General features: G+C 36.2%; 2 protein-coding genes across 2 annotated transcripts in view; one reads left to right on the forward strand and one right to left on the reverse strand.

Moving 5' to 3' along the window:
* Positions 1 to 294: 294 nt before the first annotated feature.
* On the reverse strand, positions 295 to 8,970 carry sfxn3 (sideroflexin 3). The gene is made up of 11 exons (XM_051126109.1): positions 8,805 to 8,970; positions 7,687 to 7,861; positions 6,508 to 6,678; positions 5,865 to 5,963; positions 5,187 to 5,262; positions 4,281 to 4,366; positions 4,073 to 4,200; positions 3,048 to 3,097; positions 2,918 to 2,967; positions 2,782 to 2,829; positions 295 to 2,700 (listed from the first exon to the last, which is right to left on the reverse strand). The coding sequence occupies exons 2-11, from the start codon at positions 7,848 to 7,850 to the stop codon at positions 2,604 to 2,606; spliced, it is 969 nt and encodes a 322-aa protein (XP_050982066.1). The 5' UTR covers positions 7,851 to 7,861; positions 8,805 to 8,970; the 3' UTR covers positions 295 to 2,603.
* A 6,050-nt stretch (positions 8,971 to 15,020) lies between these two features.
* Positions 15,021 to 19,683, forward strand: part of pdzd7a (PDZ domain containing 7a) — a 29,723-nt gene continuing 25,060 nt past the window's right edge. Inside the window, exons 1-3 of the mRNA XM_051126088.1 lie at positions 15,021 to 15,320; positions 17,618 to 17,755; positions 17,904 to 18,078. Coding sequence (XP_050982045.1) covers positions 15,137 to 15,320; positions 17,618 to 17,755; positions 17,904 to 18,078 — 497 coding nt within the window. The 5' untranslated portion in view covers positions 15,021 to 15,136. The remainder of the gene's footprint in view (positions 15,321 to 17,617; positions 17,756 to 17,903; positions 18,079 to 19,683) is intronic.

Below are 19,683 nucleotides of genomic sequence, written 5' to 3' on the forward strand. Positions count from 1 at the left end.
ACGTGCAGTAAACTGTAAAACTATTTGCACTACAAACCAATGTGCTCATAATTAAGATAATACATTAAAATAAAATCGTAAGACACACCAATTTGCAATGTCAAGCATCAAAACAAGCTGTTTTGTACAGCTAAAAATAGCTGGATGCAGATGAGACCAGAAGCATAAATATTATAAATGGCCGTGCCCGATCTTACGTGAAAAATAAGGTGGATACACCAAATACCTTATCAACTCTTTGTAAGCATAACACTGCTCTATAGCAAGAGCTGACAAACAAAATATAGTCTCATGCATAGTATAATATCTTTATTACATTGTTCCAGATAAAATACACACAAGGATTTAACAAAACAATATAAAATGATGGAAAAATAAAACACAATGAGCACCAATAATAATAACTAGAATAATTGTGCTGAAGAGGGTCTTCCTGGTGCAACATTTATATGCAAGTTACATCACACCAATTATTGCACTTGCATTTGTCTGCACTTTCCACACTATAGGAAACCTGTCAATAAATATGTGCTCTAAGCATCAAGCATGTGCAGTGAATCATAATCTTATTTGGTGTGACTATCTTTATTTTTTATTTAATCTATTATGATTGACATATCACTATTTGATGGACAACCATAATGTTATAACTGCATATAGAAAACAATACATGATGACTGTAAGTTCATTAACATATTTTGTGTACAGCTGTAACATTATGGTTTAACATCCAAATAACATTGTCATGCTCTGGTGCAATTTACAATCATTACATATTTAAAAGTATTCGATCTTGAAACACCACCTTTGCTAAATAATTTGGTGTATTGCTGAAATTAAGCTGGGTCAGTGTGGTTGAGGATGCTATGACAGTACTGACAGTATGTCTGTCAGTTTAAATTTGGAAATGTGTGTTTATTATTTTGAGCATCACTATAAACATTGTGACACTAGTGAGCATTACTGAAATGAACTTATCTGCTGGTACGCTGTGCGTTTTGAAAGGAAGAACAAGTCTTGACTGGTTGAACTGGTCTGTGATATTTTGTGTAACAGGACATCACGGGAAGAAATCAGAGCGTTTTGTATAAATCACAATCAAACAGTCATATTTGCATAACATATCCAACATTTCTCTATATCAAACCTAGACGTGTTTTTGAACTACCATCATTGTAACAGAGTTTGTGCATTAATTCCTGATTGCTTTCAACTGGGCTACCTCTTTCAACAGCATACCTGCGTAACAATGTGCTTAGATGTTAGGCTAAATTATTTGCCTACAATGGAGTGCTTAAGTCAAAAAACAAAAGATCTCTGCTGCCTCTTAGAGGACATGATGAGAATAACGACAAGATTGTGCCCTTGCACCCAAAAAGCAGTTGTGAGAGTGTGATGGCAACAAAAACACTGTGAAGGTTAACTTCATCCACAAAAACAATAGGAACCAGACAACAAAAACTACACACATGTACACATTACCACAATATGTCAGAGAAAACAAGTTTGATCATACACGCTCAGGTTACAGGACCAAAGAGTAGTGAATAAAGGGTAGTTGTATCATATACTACAGACACTATGACTGACATCATCATATATATATATATATATTATTAATAAAACACATAGATTTCCCCCATGACAACAATAAATCTGACCGTTGTTCCCATAAAGGTCTGAGATTTAAAACATGATCAAAGCAACTTTTCCTTTATACTTTAAACAAGAATATTTCTTCTACTGAACATGAGCTAACTCTTTTTTTTTATAATGTGCTCTTGCTGCCTGAGATATGTAGTGCTTTTGTCTTAAGCGCCCAGACACATTCTGTCCTACCTGGGGAAATTATTCATACAATCACAAATAAGTATTACGTATTCCAATAAATATCATTTTGACCTTCTTCAATAACATTACACAAACTACAATCCATACAACCAAATGTCTTTGAGACATTAGCGATGACTTCAAACCACACAGGCATAAGGCTTAAACAGAAATAATGAAATATGGCCTGTAGGAAGTGATATCAGTGATGTGCTTATAACGGAGTGTTTGCACATCTTAGGGCTTCTTTTGTAGCATACAGAGTAAAGCACACTGCATTCACTGCATAAGTGCACTTAATGGGCACATAGTGGAGTGTGAAAGGTGGAAATACTCCTCCTAGCAGAATAAAGTTGAAAACCCAATTTCTGCAACTGTCTTTAGTAACAACATACATGGGTGAGTTGAGTTGGATAGACATTTAAACCACAAGCTGAAATCTTAGTTCTGAGCCACTAGTGGAAAAAAATGATAATCTAGAATAAGTGAAAGCAATGAATATACCGGTAAATAAGTCTATAAGATGAAGGCGTAAAGCAATGCAGCAGTTAACATTCAAGCATCTTTAACTAAATCCAGCAGCAAGTTTTGACCTTCACTGTACATATAGTCATTTCGGATAGTTCAATAACAGGGGTAAAATTGACAAAAATATATATATATATATAACTCAGAACAGCAAAACAAAAATAAATATGTTCTACCCTTCAAATTGTGCCCACTAACCTCCAGTGCAGTGGAGGACATCAGCATGGGCTGCAACCTAGACCTCACTACAGACCCTTGTTGAAATAAACCGTAGTGATGTGAGGATTGTTTTGTCGTATCCTCTCTTGAAGCTCCGGCTCCAGGCCGCTCACCTTCATAGAACTTCACAGAGACAGAAAAACAACCCGAATCAGCATGTCAAACAAACCATAGCAAAAGTGGATCTAAATTTGAAGCACTCACCTCTTCTGTGGGAACAGAGCACAGCACAGCGGAGTGGCAAACACCAGACTGTGGAGGTGGATGTTTAAAATAAGTCATTCATTCACCGTTTTAAACCATGATTGCATAGTGAACAAAATTGTGATTAAAAACTCACCAGAGTCCAACAAGTCCAACTTGTATAGGGGCATTGAGAACCGGGAACCGCTGAGAAATTGATATGAAGTTGTTTAAAAACACATTTTTTCTGATAGATGCTTGAAATGGGTGTGTTTGTGGTTCATTACCTTCAGGAAGGCCTTCTTCTCTAAGGCATTCATGATAACTGGAGGAATAGCTGTTTAAGGGAAAATTCACAACACACTTAATTTCATTTTTAATTACTTTATCTTACTTTATTTTTTATAAGAGGCAGATGAAAACAATTTAGTGATTAAATACAGTGGTGGCCAAAATTATTAGAACACTAGTATTTTCACCAGCTAAAAAATGGTTTATTTCTATTTCTTGCTGTAGTGTGTCTGCAGGAAATAGCAGTTTACATTTCTTAACATTCATTTTGTCATTAATTGTAATAATCCAGTCAGATTTTTGTTTGCACAAGGAGCCTGACAATGCCTGTGCTCCACACAGAGATCTGATCTCATCATCATCCAGTCTGTCTGGAATGACATGAAGAAACAGAATATACTAAGACGGACTAAATCTAGAAGAACTGTGGCAACGTCTCCAAGATGCTTCAAGAAACCTACCTGCAAAGATACAGGCACTTGTGTAAAAATGCTGTAAAATGAGGATGCTGTCAAAACTAATGTCATAAACAGATTTTATTTATCAATGACTTCTAGTAACTAAATTAAATCAACATTTGCGTTTAAAGCAGCTTTTGCTCTAGGTGCATTTGCACATAGTTTTTCAGGTAGCTTTCCAGGTAGGTTTCTTGAAGCATCTTGGAGACGTTGCTACAGTTCTTCTAGATTTAGTCTCAATTTGTTCTGTTTCTTCATGTCATTCCAGACAGACTGGATGATGGTGAGATCTCAGTGTAGAGCACTGGCTGTTGTCAGACTCCTTGTGCAACTGGATTATTACAATAAATGGCAAAATGAATACTTGGAAATGTAAACTGATATTTCCTACTGATACACTACAGCAAAAGACAGAAATAACTGACTTAAAACCATTTTTTAGCTGGTGAAATACTGGTGTTCTAATAATTTTGGCCACAACTGTATATCTTATTTAAAAAAAAAAAATCTAAATGTAGAGAAACTCTAATTTTTTACATGAATAACATCTACCAAAAGCTTACCCATGGCTGGCACTGCCATGCCAATACGAGACACCACCACCTGTACGATAGCTTGCTGAGCAGCTTGACTTGATTCCCCAAGACGGTTTCCCTCAGCATCAGTAACAGGAATACCATGCTTCAGCTCTCTGTAGAACAATTCATTCAGTGGTTAATTCAACACTAACATATGCTTCTTTTAGTAATTAAAAAAAGTTCTCTCACTTACCTTTGTCTCATGAAGGGTATGTTGATACAGTTTGCTGCTGCCACTGCAGCAAATGGAACAAAACGCCCCATAATAGCTGGCAAGTGCTAAGAAAAGATAAGATATTTCAAGTCACTGCTGCCATAAATTGTCTAGATATAAAAACAAGTGTCAGCAAGCCAAAAAAGAGGTAAACTAAATTTTTAATAAAGTAATAAAGGGTAATAAAGATAAAAATTTAACCACTGTCTAAATTTTATTTTTTTTTAGACATCTTTTGCTGACTGAATTAATAGCTGCTGAAAAAATATTATTTAAAGTAATTAAAAAAAAAAAAAAAAAAAAAAAACACTTAAATTGTAATAAAATGTCACAATAATTTTGATCAAATAAATGCAGCATAAGAGACTGTTCACATCATCACCAAAAATTGACTCCAAAATGTTGAATACATGCTGAACATATGAAAACATATAAATAAAAAAAAAGGGAGTAGTAAACTGATATCTTAAATGATTAGTTTAAAATTTCCTAATACTTTACTCACCCCCATGTCATCCAAATGTTCATGTCTTTCTTTTATTCAGTCAAAAAGAAATGAAGGTTTTTGAGGAAAACATTTAAGGATTTTTCTACATATAGTGGACTTCAGTGGAAGCCAATGGGTTTTTTGCATGTTCACTTTGTAAACACTGGGTCGATACTTCCACCTACGTCACGCGCGACTTTTCCAACATAACTACGTAATGCGTGAAATCATGGATGCTGAGCTAGTGCAAGACGAGCATTTGTGGTTAAAAAGTATATATGTTTTTCGAAAATGACAGATCGTTTTGGATGACACAGGGGTGAGTAAATGTACAGGAAATCTTTTTTTTTTTTTTTTTACTCTGTAATTAACTATAAATGTTTAGTGAAAGGACAGACCTTGGTCAGAGACTTCAGTCCAAGGGCTGTTACTACTGCTCCAGTGGTAGCACTCACGTAGGCTGCTCCAAGCTGACTGCAAAAGTTCAAATAAAATACATGTTGTATTTCTGAGCATATCAGTACCACTAATATTTCTCATGGAGCTCATAATTGCTGATACTACAGAATGCACAACTTTCTTCTACAAGACTTCGGTAGAAAAAGCTATGATGTTGACTAATGTGTTCATCCCTGAAGCATGTGTCATAAACAATATTAAAACAATACAAGCCTCACTGCATAACCTGTGAATTCAGCAACTGATGCTTAGTGAAAAAAAATGATTCAGGCAATTACATTGTTAGATGATAAACTGCTAATAAATACATGATCAGAATGGAAACATAAATAAATGAGCATGCTGTCTGAATCTGCCTGTATTCAGAATGTGTAGTGATCATGAAACACTGACATCTCTGCTCCATGGAAGTTCATGGAGTACAAGAGGAACAGATTCCAGCATTTGTGTCATCATGGCAGTCTGGCTCATGCAACAGCTTTCAGAAAACTAAATTGTGCAATATACCAACATAGTGTGGGCGAAACACATCACAGCATCAAGAGGGGGCTGCCATGAGGCCTTCATATAGAAACCTGCATCTAGATTGTTTCTAGTAGTGATCTTAGCCCTCATACTTCATGGTGATTGGTGCGTCTCCACTGCGATTAGTATAGTTGACAATGGCGTTGAAGGACTGGTTTACCCACTGCCAAAACACCACTGCTGGGGTCGTCCTGATAACACAGAGAAAGACTTAAATTAAAAGAAGAGAAAAATGCTTTTTTTTAATATTATGAGACAATTTCTAATTTAAAAACCTTTCATAGACAATGCTGCAGTCATGAGAATCTTTCTAACAAGGCTGTAATTTGAGTCACATGTTGGTCTTGTTGGCAAATGACTCATTTGCAGAAGACTCACTAATCAAAAAAAAAAAAAAAAAAAAAAAAAGTGTCCACAAAACCAGTAAAAAGAAATATATATTTTTTTACAACCTTAGTCATAGTATTCTTTTAAATCTTGATCAATGTTTTAAGAGCACAAAGTACTATCATAAAACAGTCAACCTTCTAACCCTGAAAAAACCCACCAAGCTATTCACTAGGAGTGCCGCCTTTTCCATGATGACTCATTTAGGAAGTATTCACAGAACTGAGCGGGGATATTTATCCCAGGCCATGGAAAGTTTTACTCAGTTTCCTTTTCTGGCTTTATTGTATTATATTTTCAGATCTATATACATTTTCTCCGAGCGATCCACTGTGACAGTGTGCTTACCTATAAAACGTAAGCATGCAACCCGTAATGGTCATGTTCATGGGCACTTGTGCAGACATGCGTCCAATTAGCAGCATTTTCTCTCCAGTGTCTGGGTGGAAAGCAGAGTCGTAGATGTATTTGGCCCTCCACAGTTGATCTTCTGTTAGCCCAGGCTTCACTACTCCCAACCTGCAAAGGAGGGCACAGCAGTACAGCAAGAGTAACACATCAAAACAATAATGTAACACAGGCTGATCATATGATAAATAGACAACCGCAAAAAGAACTGAAACAGTATTTAAAAAGGAAGTGTGTAATTTTCCTATCCCAGCTTAATTTAGAGAGACATAAGTAAGACTTTCGTAGGTTGATTCCTCTGAAAAGCTCTGTGGCACTTTCAAAACATTGCTATTTTTGTTTGAGCATCTCAACCAGTAGCACTGACCAATGGCATTTGGGGTGGGACTGGCATCTGTTTGTCTGACCAATGGAAGATGGGGGAGTGTTTGAAAACGGCCATTAGTAAGACTTCACAGGTCATTTGAGGAGGTAAACACACACACACACACACACACACGTACATGCAACCATTAAAAAGATTGGGATCAGTAGGTTTACTTACTTACTTACTGTTAATTACTGTAGTCTTCAATGTCACATAATGCTTAAAACAATTCTAATACGCTGATGTGATGCCTTAATACCTATTTTATATCATCAATGTTGAAAACAGTTGTGCTGCTTAATATTTTTGTATAAACTGTGATGCTTTTTTGATGGAACTGTGATTCTGTGGTGAATACAGTTCAAAAGAACAGTGTTTATTTGAAATAGAACTTTCTTGTAATAAAAGTCTCTTTCATCAATTTAATGCTTCTATGCTGAATAAAAGTTCAAGAGTTTACGCTAATTGTTATCTATATAAAAGACTTTATTATTAGAACACCTATCCACTTGCTGCTATTTATAAAAACAAGACAGACCAGATGTTACACAGATGTAATTACCAGGGCCTAGTTTCAAACAACAAATCTATGCTATCATGTTTTAAGAGTCTGTTTAGAAAGGAAAACAAACATTCTGTATACTGCACTCTAAAACTTCAGTTTCTGCTACAGTTTCTACTTTATGCTAACGTACAGGATTTCACCCCTAAATTTCACAGATACCTCATTAAAAACCAGAGGGATCACAGACCTGTAGTTCTCCACAGTAACTCTCGCATCCTCCAAAACCTCACTGGACAACAGCACGTTTCTGGGGTCTGTCACCATGAAGAAGTGCTGAGCTCGGCCCATAAACGTGCCCTGGTCCCATCGTGGTTCCTTAATGTTGATATTCAGAGGCAAATCTCCAGACATCCTATCGGTTTCTGTGACAAAGAAATCTGGGTTACAGTGATCAAATAGACTACACAAAAAATTCAGAAATATAAGGTGGTTTAGTAGTTGTTTAAACCTGATTTGTAGGAACAAAGTAATTTTAGAGTGAAGAACAAATGATTGAGATATATATCATGATGAATGTTGAACTGCAGCTACGCCAGCATAGTTGTGGTGGCGGGTAATAAAATAAAAGTAAAACTAAGAAAATGTATGACTAAGGACATTTGTGACCCTGGACCACAAAACCAGTCTTAAGTCGCTGGGGTTTATTTGAAAAAATGACCCTTATGACTGGTTTTGTCATCCAGGGTCACATTTAAGTAACAGATCTTAAAATCACACTTACTAATAAACAGGATGAACCCTGTCTCATTAAGTTTATGCTTATTACACGTCTGTAAACAATAATGCCTGACAGATAAACATGTGAGATTAGCAATATATAACGTTAATATAAAAAGAGGAAGGACTACCCGGAGCTGTTGAACTTGCACAGCTGTTTACTGTACAGTATGTAACTAAACTGTTTATTAACTAACAAAATTGCTAAAGTTTATCTACCATGAAGAGCGAGCGATATAAACCGCATGTTTACAACTATTGTAACGTCAGCTAATGCTAGCTGCTCTGCTGGTGATGTAAACTGACAAGGACATGCAAAATACCGACATTACCTATGACATGAGTAATATCTCATTCGACCGAAGCTGACACTTTGTTAAGCTGTTTCTATGTGCTATTTTCACTCGTAAAGTAAGCAATTTAATTATAAGCAAACTCAAATCCCCTTCAAGAAGCTAAAATACCGTAAACCGTTAGCTAGCTTCAACATAATCTCACGTACATGAATGAAAACAACAACCGTATCAAAACAAACAAGCTTGCATTTTTGTTTAAAGAGTCATGCAATAAAAAATATCCGACACAGACCTTGCTAAAACACCACAGGTAACGTTCAGGTGCTCCTTGAAGCAGATGACCTCAGTACTCACTGCTTTCCTTTGCGTGATGACAGTATACTGAACGCACTTCCGGTCTTGCCTTGAAAATCCGCACTAGATGCTTGAAATGATGAACGGACACTTTTTGTGTGAAAAGGCGGTGTTTAGAGTAGAGAGATCTACAGTTGGCTCGGGAGACTGGGCGTGGAAGAGAGCTGCGCTGTGATTGGTGGATGGTTCTGAAGGCGGGCGTGAATGAAAGCTGAATTATGATTGGTTATTTGATTCGTGATTTCCTGAGATAGGTCATTGGTAGCGCTAACCTCTACAGACGTTTAGCTGCTCTAATGGGGGTGTTCAGGTTTTTGAAAAAGCTCTAAGCGACTTTTTAACGATTTCAGGCAGATATCAACCGAATTATTTATCCACACGCCCTCTAAGCCATACGTCTAAGCACTCCGGGCAAAATGAGTGACTGGCAAAGAACGTTTCTGATTGGTTAAACAAGGGCGGGCCGCTCTGCTAACTCTCTTTTTACATATTTGCAAAGCATATGATTATCACAGGCAGGTGTAAGATCTCAAAAACACCTATTTCAGTCATAAGGTATCAAAATAAACGCTTTTAAACACATTTAAAATAACATGAATCTAGTGAAAAAAAATGCCTAAACAGAAATTTACATAAATGATAGATACACAATAATTGAATTAGATTTGTCATTATTTTGACCTTTTTTCATAATTATGACTTGACTTAGTGCCTCATAATTTTTTTCACTCATAATTTTTCTTTGACATGATTTCTGCCATACCTATAATTACATTAGTTTCAGTTTACCTCATAATGATGTCATCATTTTGACTTTTTGTCATAATTATGACTTCATATCTCATAATTTTGACTTTTTTGTAATAAAACCTTTACCTTTAGTTTACCTTTTTTTTTTTTTAGCAGCTTTTTTTTATGTAAAATAGGTTTCCATCAAAGCAACTTCGAACTATACATATATTTCATATATATTATGTGTTCCTTGGGAGTCGATACCAAATAATCTGCAAGAAAATAAAACAAAAGCCCTTATACTTTTTGTATATCCATTTTTATTTGTTGCACGTTCAGTTTTTTAGTACACAGACAGTGACAGCTTGTATATAGATGTAAATATTACATAAACACATTAGTTTTCGTAGTTTTCTTATGGCAAAGCAGGTTAAGAGTGACTCTTACTGTATCTTTAGACATATTTGTAACAACCAGCCCCACAAAAACGTTCCAAAAAAACAATGGCTAATCGTAACAATATATTGTCAAAAATAGTACTAAAGTTTGATTTAAGTTGGCTTAATATAAAAAGCAAATAGTATGAAAGCAGCTAGTATGATTTAACACATTGCTTTAGCATGTTTCTGACATGATTAACAAGTTGCTAATATGTTTCTGGCATGATTAGCAAGTTATTAGCATGATGTTAGCATGATTAGCATGTTACTAGCATGTTACTAGCATGTTTCTAACATGATTAGCAAGTTACTTACATGTTGTTAACATGTTTCTAGTATGATTAGCATGTAACTAGCACGTTGCTAGCATGATTAGCATGTTACTAGCATGTTGTTAGCATGTTACTTGCATGTTGTTAACATGTTTCTAGTATGATTAGCATGCAACTAGCATGTTGTTAGCATGATTAGCACATTGCTAGCATGTTGTTAGCATGTTTCTAGTATGATTAGCATGTAACTAGCACGTTGCTAGTATGATTACCAAGTTACTAACATGTTGGTAATATGATTACCAAGCTACTAGCATGTTGCTAGCATGATTACCAAGTTACTAGCATGTTGGTAATATGATTACCAAGTTACTAGCATGTTGGTAATATGATTATCAAGTTACTAGCATGTTGCTAACATGATTAGCATGTTACTAGCATGTTGCTAACATGATTAGCAAGTTACTAGCATGCTGCAAGCTGATTAGCATGTTACTAGCATTTTGTTAACATGTTTCTAACATAATTAACATGTTGTTAGCATGATTAGCATGTTACTAGCACGTTGCTAGTATGATTAGCACGTTGCTAGCATGTTGTTAGCATGTTTCTAGTATGATTAGCATGTAACTAGCACGTTGCTAGCATGATTACCAAGTTGCTAGCATGTTGCTAGTATGATTACCAAGTTACTAGCATGTTGCTATCATGATTAGCATGTTACTAGCATGTTGCTAACATGATTACCATGTTACTAGCATGCTGCAAGCTGATTAGCATGTTTCTAACATGATTAGCATGTTGTTAGCATGATTAGCATGTTACTAGCACGTTGCTAGCATGTTTCTACCATGATTAGCAAGTTATTAGCATGTTGTTAGCATGATTAGAATGTTACTAGCATGTTGTTAGCATGATTTAGATAGCTAGATACACTAGAAATATTAGAGTGGAAGCTTAAATGAGTCTAAATGGATTAGAAATAGTACATAGAAGGGAAGCTTGATTGAGCCTCAAGGGATTCTGGGAGTTTAGTTTGAATTTTGTCAGTTGGAGTTTGAATAGTGTTGCTCATTTGAACATTCCGTCAATGTAAGTCTATGGGATTTTTGGTGGTTTGAAAGTTTGGTTTACGAAAACCGTAAGCCGGATCAGTTAGAAAAGATACAGCACACCGAGTCAGACCAGTCTGAAGATCTGGACCGTGTTTGGTGGTTCTAGCTTGAAAGCTCTAAGAGGAGATAGAAACCGAAATTTGGCTCAGAATAATAATAATAATAATAATAATAATCTTAAATAGTAGATCAATAAGCTGGCTTTCTCAAGCCAACTTAATTATTAAATTCAGTGGCGAATTCAGTTTACACTGCAACACAATACTAGTACATACCCACTTAAAAACCAAGTTCACAGACTAGTGGTGTCGTTAAATGACCACTACGTGGCAGTACAGTGTCATGGAAGATGTTCCAATCTCCTTGATGCTACAAAGTGGATCAATTACAGTTTATCCTGAAGACAATTTCACATTCACCATTTGATCAAAAGAAATCCTCTGGCAGTTGATCAGAATCATTTAATCATGATAGATCATTTAACCACAAAAGACTACATCTTGTTGAAATGCGTTTCATTTAGTGTCTGATGGCAAGTACCTGCAGACCAACGTGAGACTTAATTGGATCTGTACTTGTTCCACAAGACCACTGTTCATATAATACTCTTATGCTATGAGTGACGATTGTCAACCACTGGACCGAATGAGTTAATGCAGTGTCCTTCTGAGCTGCTGCACATAATCCAATCACATGCCCTGAGAGGCGGGCTTAAAGGAGGCTAATATTGTCTTTGTCTCAGGTGAGGTCATGCGGCACAACATGGAGACAGGTAACGGCATTTAACTTCATCCAACTTTGTTTTAGCTATTTATGCATCACATTAGGAACAGGCTAAGTGCGATATGTAAGTGAGATGAAAAAAGTTTTTATTTAGGATGATAATTACTGGTAATGCAAGTAATTTCATAATAACTTGTTGACTGCACCTGTGCCTTAAGACGATCTTTGTATAGTTGTGAGAACTTCTCTCCACCATTCATTTAAACTGGTCTAACTATTGTGGAAAATTTGAGACAATATTTTATCTCTGACTCTGAGAATGTCTTGTCATGTTGTTTACTTGAAGCGTTTCGGTGCGCTTTACGCAACCTGTTGCTTGAGCGCTGTCCGAGGTGCTGATGATAAGACAGTCAAGTCGTCAGTGCCAACTTCCTGTAGACTAACAATGACAACGCCAGTTTCTTTTACCAGTTTCAGTTTCTTTTGACCATAGAATATCTGACCCAAAAACCTATACGAAAGGATAAGGGGTCAAGATGACACGCATTGGGTTCAATAGGTTTCTTCAAGGAAAGTGGATCCTGTGTTTGTCGTTGCTTTTAGGGTAAAGGAATAATTTAAGAATTGATTATACACGTTTCGTTTTTTAAAAATAGTTTTTGTCATTTGTTTACTTTACATGTACAAATACAGTAAAATGCTATTTATACTGATAACTATAACCTGTGTGTTTACATGAGAAAATGTAATTTTCTGGTAACTTTTGCAAATTATGTAATTATGATTCTGTCAGAAAGAACCAGCAGATCTGTCTGAAAAAGTCTATTTGACGGAAATTCTGCACTGCTTCCTTCTGAGGGAAAGAGATTTTCATACTGGCCACTTAGACACACCTATTGACTCTTTATTATGGCTATTAAAAAAAAAAAAAACTACTGGTACTGGTAATATATTGTATGAAAGATGCTATATGTGATGGAATGCACTTTTAGTCATATAGAAATGTTACTTAAAAACTAAATACGAAAGTGAAAATAAAAGGTCAGAAAGTTTACATACACCTTGCAGAATCTGCAAAATGTTAATTATTTTACCAATTTCATACAAAATGCATGTTATTTTTTGATTGATTTACTACTGACCTGAATAAGATATTTCACATAAAAGGCATATATATATAGTCCACAAGAGAAAATAAAAGTTGCATTTACAAAAATGACCCAATTCAAAAGTTTACATGTGCTTAATTCTTAATACTGTGTTTTTACCTGAATGATCCACGGCTGTGCTTTTCTTTTTTCTTTTCTTTTTTTTACTGATAGTTGTTCATGAGTCCCTTGTCTTAACAGTTAGACTGCCTGCTGTTCTTCATAAAAATCCTTTAGGTCCCACAAATGTTCTTTGTTTTTTCAGCATTTTTGTCTATTTAAACCCTTTCCAACATTGACTAAATGATTCTGAGATCCATCTTCACTTGTTGTCCACTGAGGACAACTGAGGGGCTCATATGCAGAAGGTTCAAACGCTCACTGATGCATTAAGAGCAAGGGGTGTAAACTTTTGAACAGAATAAAGATGTGTACATTTTTCTTATTTTGCCTAAAAATCATATTTTTTCCATTTAGTACTGCCCTTTAGATGCTACAGAAGATACATGTTTTCCAGAAGACAAAATAAGTTCAATTTACCCTGATCTTCAAATTAAAAAAGTTTTCACCCCCTGGCTCTTAATGCATGTTTTTTCTCTCTGAAGCATCAGTGAGTGTTTGAAACTTCTGTAATAGTTGCATATGAGTCCCTCAGTTGTTCTTATTGTGAAAAGATGGATCTCAAAATCATACAGTCATTGTTGAAAGGGTTCAAATGCACAAAAATGTCTAAAACCCAAAGAATTTCTGGGACCTGAAGAATTTTTCTGAAGAACAATGGACAGTTTAACTGTTCAGGACAAACAAGGGACTCATGAACAACTATCACAAAAAAAACAACAACCCACAACTGTGGATCATTCAGGTAACAATACAGTATTAAGAATCAAGAATCAAACTTTTGAACAGGTTCATTTTTATAAATTCAACTATTATTTTCTCTTGTGGACTATATGTAATTATGTGAAATATATTATTCAAGTCAGTTCCAAAAAAAAAAAAAGATTCTCATTTTGGTAAAATAATTCACATTTTGCAGACTCTGCAAAGTGTATGTAAACTTTTGACCTCATTTGCATATATAAATGTCATTGCTGAGGCAACACCTTTTATGCATTCACAGGTTAAAAAAATGTAGATCTTAACCCATTAGTGTTCCACATCGGCTCAGTATCTCTTGCTGTGGAAACAGTGCAACCCTTAGCTTTCCAGAATGCAATAATTGCTGATATCACTTTACCTCCCATGGGAAATTAGTCATTGCGCGGCTGGGTTCTCACAGATCTTTCTCTGTCGTCTTGGATCACTGGCAGGTAAAGGTGAGACACTGAGGCCTGGGAGGACCAGATGACTGACTTCTGCCAAGCAAAGTTCCACTGGCAGTAAGGAGGGACTCCAGCCCAATGCCCCAGTCTAACCAGCAGACTTTCAAGTCAACAAAAAGACCTGAGTCACTATTACACATCCTCTATTTTTCTAAGACTCTCTTCCGAACAATGCACATAAGGATACACTTTGCTCTGCTACGTCTTGGATAATAGAATTTGTTCATGAGCTGCTTCATGAAATGATTATAATTATGTCGGAGTCCTTTGGATCAGTTCACTCTGTGAAGACAAGTCACAACATGGCTTGTAATCTAAAGTGAACAATGCTGGTTCCATAGCAGCTTCTTCCTGCACCACTGCAGCGGAGTTTCCCTTTGTGGATCTAATCCTGTGGACTCTAATCCTCGTGACTGGTATTGACCCACCGGACCTCGAGTTTTCCCACTCCACCCTCATTCCCTTTAGAAGCTCAGGCCCTGGATGAGGGTTAGAGGGGAGGTCGGCACTTTGCCATGGCTCATTCGTCTGACACGGCACGCAAAGACAAGACGAATGGGGCTCATCCCAGTGCCCAGCCAGGGTCCTCAGGCACTTCGACTCTACCACGCTACCTGCACAAGAAGCAGCAGCGCCAGAGAGGAGTGAGATCTTCCTCTCCTATGGGCAGGGTCATCCTCATCAATGCACCTGTCGACGGTGAGTCTCCAAAGGTTTGCACCTTGACATGATTTAGATCAGCTATTTTATGTTTTGGCAAATTAGTGGGGATTATGTAGAATTTTGTACACTGTCATTTGTATGTTTTGTTTTCACAAAATCTGCCTATGCCCCTTCAGGTTTAGTGGTGGATATAAAGACATTAGGCTTGTTCACACCAAGGATGACAACTATAAAGATAATAATAAAGATAAAGTTCTAAAACCATAGCTATAACGATAAAAGCACAGAAAAACAAAATAGTTGGAATCACTTTCAGAAAGATTAGCCCCTTTCACACATGCAGTCTTTAGTGGTAAATTACTCATAAATTACCATTAAGCGATCATGTGTGAACAGGACCTTTTCAAGAATACCGATAAATTTGTTCCCAGTATGAGATATGTTGTAATATTACCAGTAAATTACCAGCAATGTGCACTGTGTGAATGCAGAACAAGATTACTGGTATGAGCATGTACAAGTTCAGAACGCACTAATGTCTACTCTGGGCCAATCATAACATTCTGATGCAGATGATGCATTTACTCCGTGTTGTGTAGTTCGTTTTGAAGTCATCCAATACACAGTCTCTGAGCCAAAAGCAGCTGGATGAATGTGAACGTTTGACACAAAAATTAAAACATAAACTAAAACACTGACAGCATATACCCCTCCATGTTTACAAACACAACACCGGTAGGCGCAGCCGTTTAGAGGCTGTTTACAGTTAATGATGTCACGGAGTTCACCGGTATTTTGAAACTGATGTGTAAATGGTGCTTTACTGGTAAAAAGACTGAACGTTGTTGCCTGTGTGAACAGCACATTTCTGTATTTACTGGTAAAGTCGTTCTGGTAATTTTACGGCAATATATTGGTGTTACTATGTGAAAGGGGCTGATATTGACACCCAATCAGAATCAGTCCTGCTATAATGAGTTTGAGAATTAAAAGCAGAGCCTGTGCTTAGAATAAACAGACAATATGTGGATGCGAATAAAGTTATCTTTATAGTTATTATTCTTGGTGTGAACAGGCCTTTGGTTTTATTCTAAAAAACGTTTTTGTGAATTTAAATTTATGCATTTAGCAGATGCTTTTATCCAAAGAGACAACGCCATTTGTCAAAGCATCAAATCATGCAAATTCCTACAAATTTGCCAACTTAATAGATACATTTTGTGAGGTAATAGTTTCTAAAGAATATTTATTCCATTTAAGGATTAAAACGTAATAGTATATAATACTAAAAATATAATAGTAATTATAAAATATAATTACTATAAAATAAAATATAATAAAATATAATAATATGATCAGTTATTAACTAATATAAGAGTTTTTTAGGTTTGTTTGTATCAGTTCATATTGGACTTTAAAATTGTTAATTTTAGTTCATTTTAGAACAAATAAGAAAAACTATATAGTATATATTTTTAAATCCGCCATTTATGTGTTATCGGCCATAACCTGTACCTGTCATAACCTAACATAAAGAAGTTTAGTTTTTGAAAGCACATATTATATTATATTATAGGCAGCGGCTATTTGCACTAAGTGCAAATAGCAATAGATTTTATTTACACTAAGTGAAAATAGCAGTATTTTTAGCAACATGCTATTTACACTATGTAAATATGGTCTTTGCAATAATAGTAGTTACATGCTATTTATACTACTTAATGCAAATAGTGACATATATCTACACCTCAGTATTGCAGTAGCTACATTTTAAAGCAGTATGCAATAATAACATATAAAATGCGTAAATTATCATTTTTTTAAACAAATTATAAAATGGGTGCTGCTTTGGGACAAAAAAGCCCTCCCTACACTTACCCTTAACCCCAACCAATAAACAACATTCGTGAGGCATGCTGTTTTCCTTTTTTTTTTTTTTTTGGTAATTTCCTTCATTTTTATTGAAATGCCTTTCCGATGTGATATGTGATGTGACGGGAGAAGAACAAGTTTGGCAAAAGCCGGATTTGAACTCGGGTCGATTGTGTCAAAAGTAACTTATACGCATTTTAATACCTACACCATTGGAACTGTTGTTTAACGTGTCTTTTGCAATGTTGTCTAACTGTACTGCACTTGCAGAGTAAGTGTTAATATCTTTTGCCATCAAGACGGACTGTTTGCACTTAGTGTAAATAGACATTCCATGTATGATATGATATTATATATAACATACCATATTATATTTTGCTAAGGAGCAAAAACATTGAAGGAATCCATGATATAATAAACAAATAAACATTCTATTTGCGTTTGATGTCGGCGCACAATAGGTGGGGATGACAGTGAAGACATCCACACAATTACTGTGGACAAAAGTGAGGATGGAAGGCTGGGCTTCAGTGTGCGGGGAGGCTCTGAACACGGCCTGGGAATCTTTGTCAGCAAGGTGGAGGACGACAGCTCTGCAGGTACACAGAGGGGGTTACAACTGATGAGGACACAGGACTGAGATTTGCGTTTGAGAATTAAGATTTATTACATCTTACAACAAAGTATGTATAAGCTGTTGGTAAATTTCAAGTCAATGGGATTTTGTTTCCTCATTCCACACTACAGAGTTGGCAGGCTTGTGTGTCGGGGATAAGCTGGTTGAGGTGAATGGCATAAGTCTGGAGAGCATCACCATGAGCAGTGCTGTAAAAGTCCTGACAGGAAATAATCGTCTGCGCATGGTGGTAAGACGCGTGGGGAAGGTGCCTGGTATCCGCTATTCAAAAGAGAAGACTACATGGTAAGTGGGGAAAGATTTTATGCCATCACTCAAACTTTTTTTTAATATTTTGTGTGTTTTTATATCACTGATGTGGCTGGATGCATCGTCAGGCCTGTACAATTACGGTTTTTCATGAGATATTGTGTATCTCATAGCTTATTCTGTATCTCATGAGATATAAACATTTTAAATAGGCGATTCTTTTTATTTTCGTAACTATACAAATAAGTGCATAACATGACTTTGTTGTCTGCAAGAAAAGTAGCTGTTTGTATAGCAGCTTGACCTGTCTCCCACAAGCCTGCCTTCTGGCGATTGTCCAAATACCCTTTGACAGCTCATAACAGAAGAGTGTGTTTTATCCTTGAACATTTAGAGGTTCTTTTGATGTTTGAAATACTGTTTTTAAAGTATTTATTTGTTGCAGATTTGCAGTATGGTGGATTTTAATTAGACTGACTAAACTGAGAAGATAAGCAGAGTGTAGTGATGGGTTCTTCCCCCCCTGCCTTGACTAACGGGGTGGAAACCTTGCGACTCTTGGCCTTTACTTGTTATCTTTTCCTTCAGCTTCTGTTTCAGCATACAGCAGTGGTAGAGTTACCTCAGTGGTCTCAGCTATTTCATTAACTGATAGTAGAGTGAGTAAGTTTATTACAGAAGTGTATGTGTATCCACCTGAAAATTGATGTGTGTGTGCTTGTGTATAACACTAGATTTTTACATAAATGGTGAAGTGTGTAATTATTTATAGTAAAACACTTTCTCCTATCTTAAAGAGGTCATGTTTTGACCCCCCTCAGCAGAACGCTGTGTTTAAATAGGCATGACTGGCCAACAGTTGTGTATGTTTGACAGCCCACATCTTCAGAGATGGATGCATAAATACTCTGTACATATCAAACAATCTGTAATAACAGACAAAGCAATAGTGACGACGTAATAAAAACAGTTACTCACACTTGTGTGGTGCGACATTACTGTCGGATTCAATATAGCTGGCACAGCATTGTCTTTTAGTTTCAATTTTTTTGAAAATCCCATGTCGAGTTGTGGCTTGTTTGTAAATGAATCCATGGTAAAATGAAGTGAACAAAGTACCAAGTTCTTACTGACGTGGTCTGGGACTTCATTCACAGTTCATCCACACTTGGAAGGCAATGCAAAGTGTGGATGATGCACAGTGTCTTGTTGTATTCTGAGCCATCTTTATCATTTGATTTCTGTGTAGACCTGCATTCGCTTCTTGTTATTTACACTATATGCGTGAATCGGTGGGTAGGTCTAAGCAGGCAGTGATGTAGAAGCAGGCTTTGATCTTATTCTGTAGAGGTGGTGTTTATCCACACTACTACATCATAAAGTGGCACATTACACAACCTGTCATTTTGGCAGAGTGCTTTTAATAAAAGCTGTTTTTAGATTAAAGAGAAAGTTTTGAGTTATGAAACTTACTGGATGTTTTTAGAGTACAATGACCTTTTATATGCCAAAATATCAAGGGAATTTTTGGAAATTTTGGTTTCTCAGTTCATGACCCTTTTAACTTAATATGCAAATGCCAAAATATGCAAAAAAAAATGGCTGTTTTTTTGTTGTTGTTGTTTTTTTGACCATCCTGAC

Source organism: Labeo rohita, chromosome 13 (assembly GCF_022985175.1).
Source record: "Labeo rohita strain BAU-BD-2019 chromosome 13, IGBB_LRoh.1.0, whole genome shotgun sequence".
Classification (NCBI taxonomy): Eukaryota; Metazoa; Chordata; class Actinopteri; order Cypriniformes; family Cyprinidae; genus Labeo; species Labeo rohita.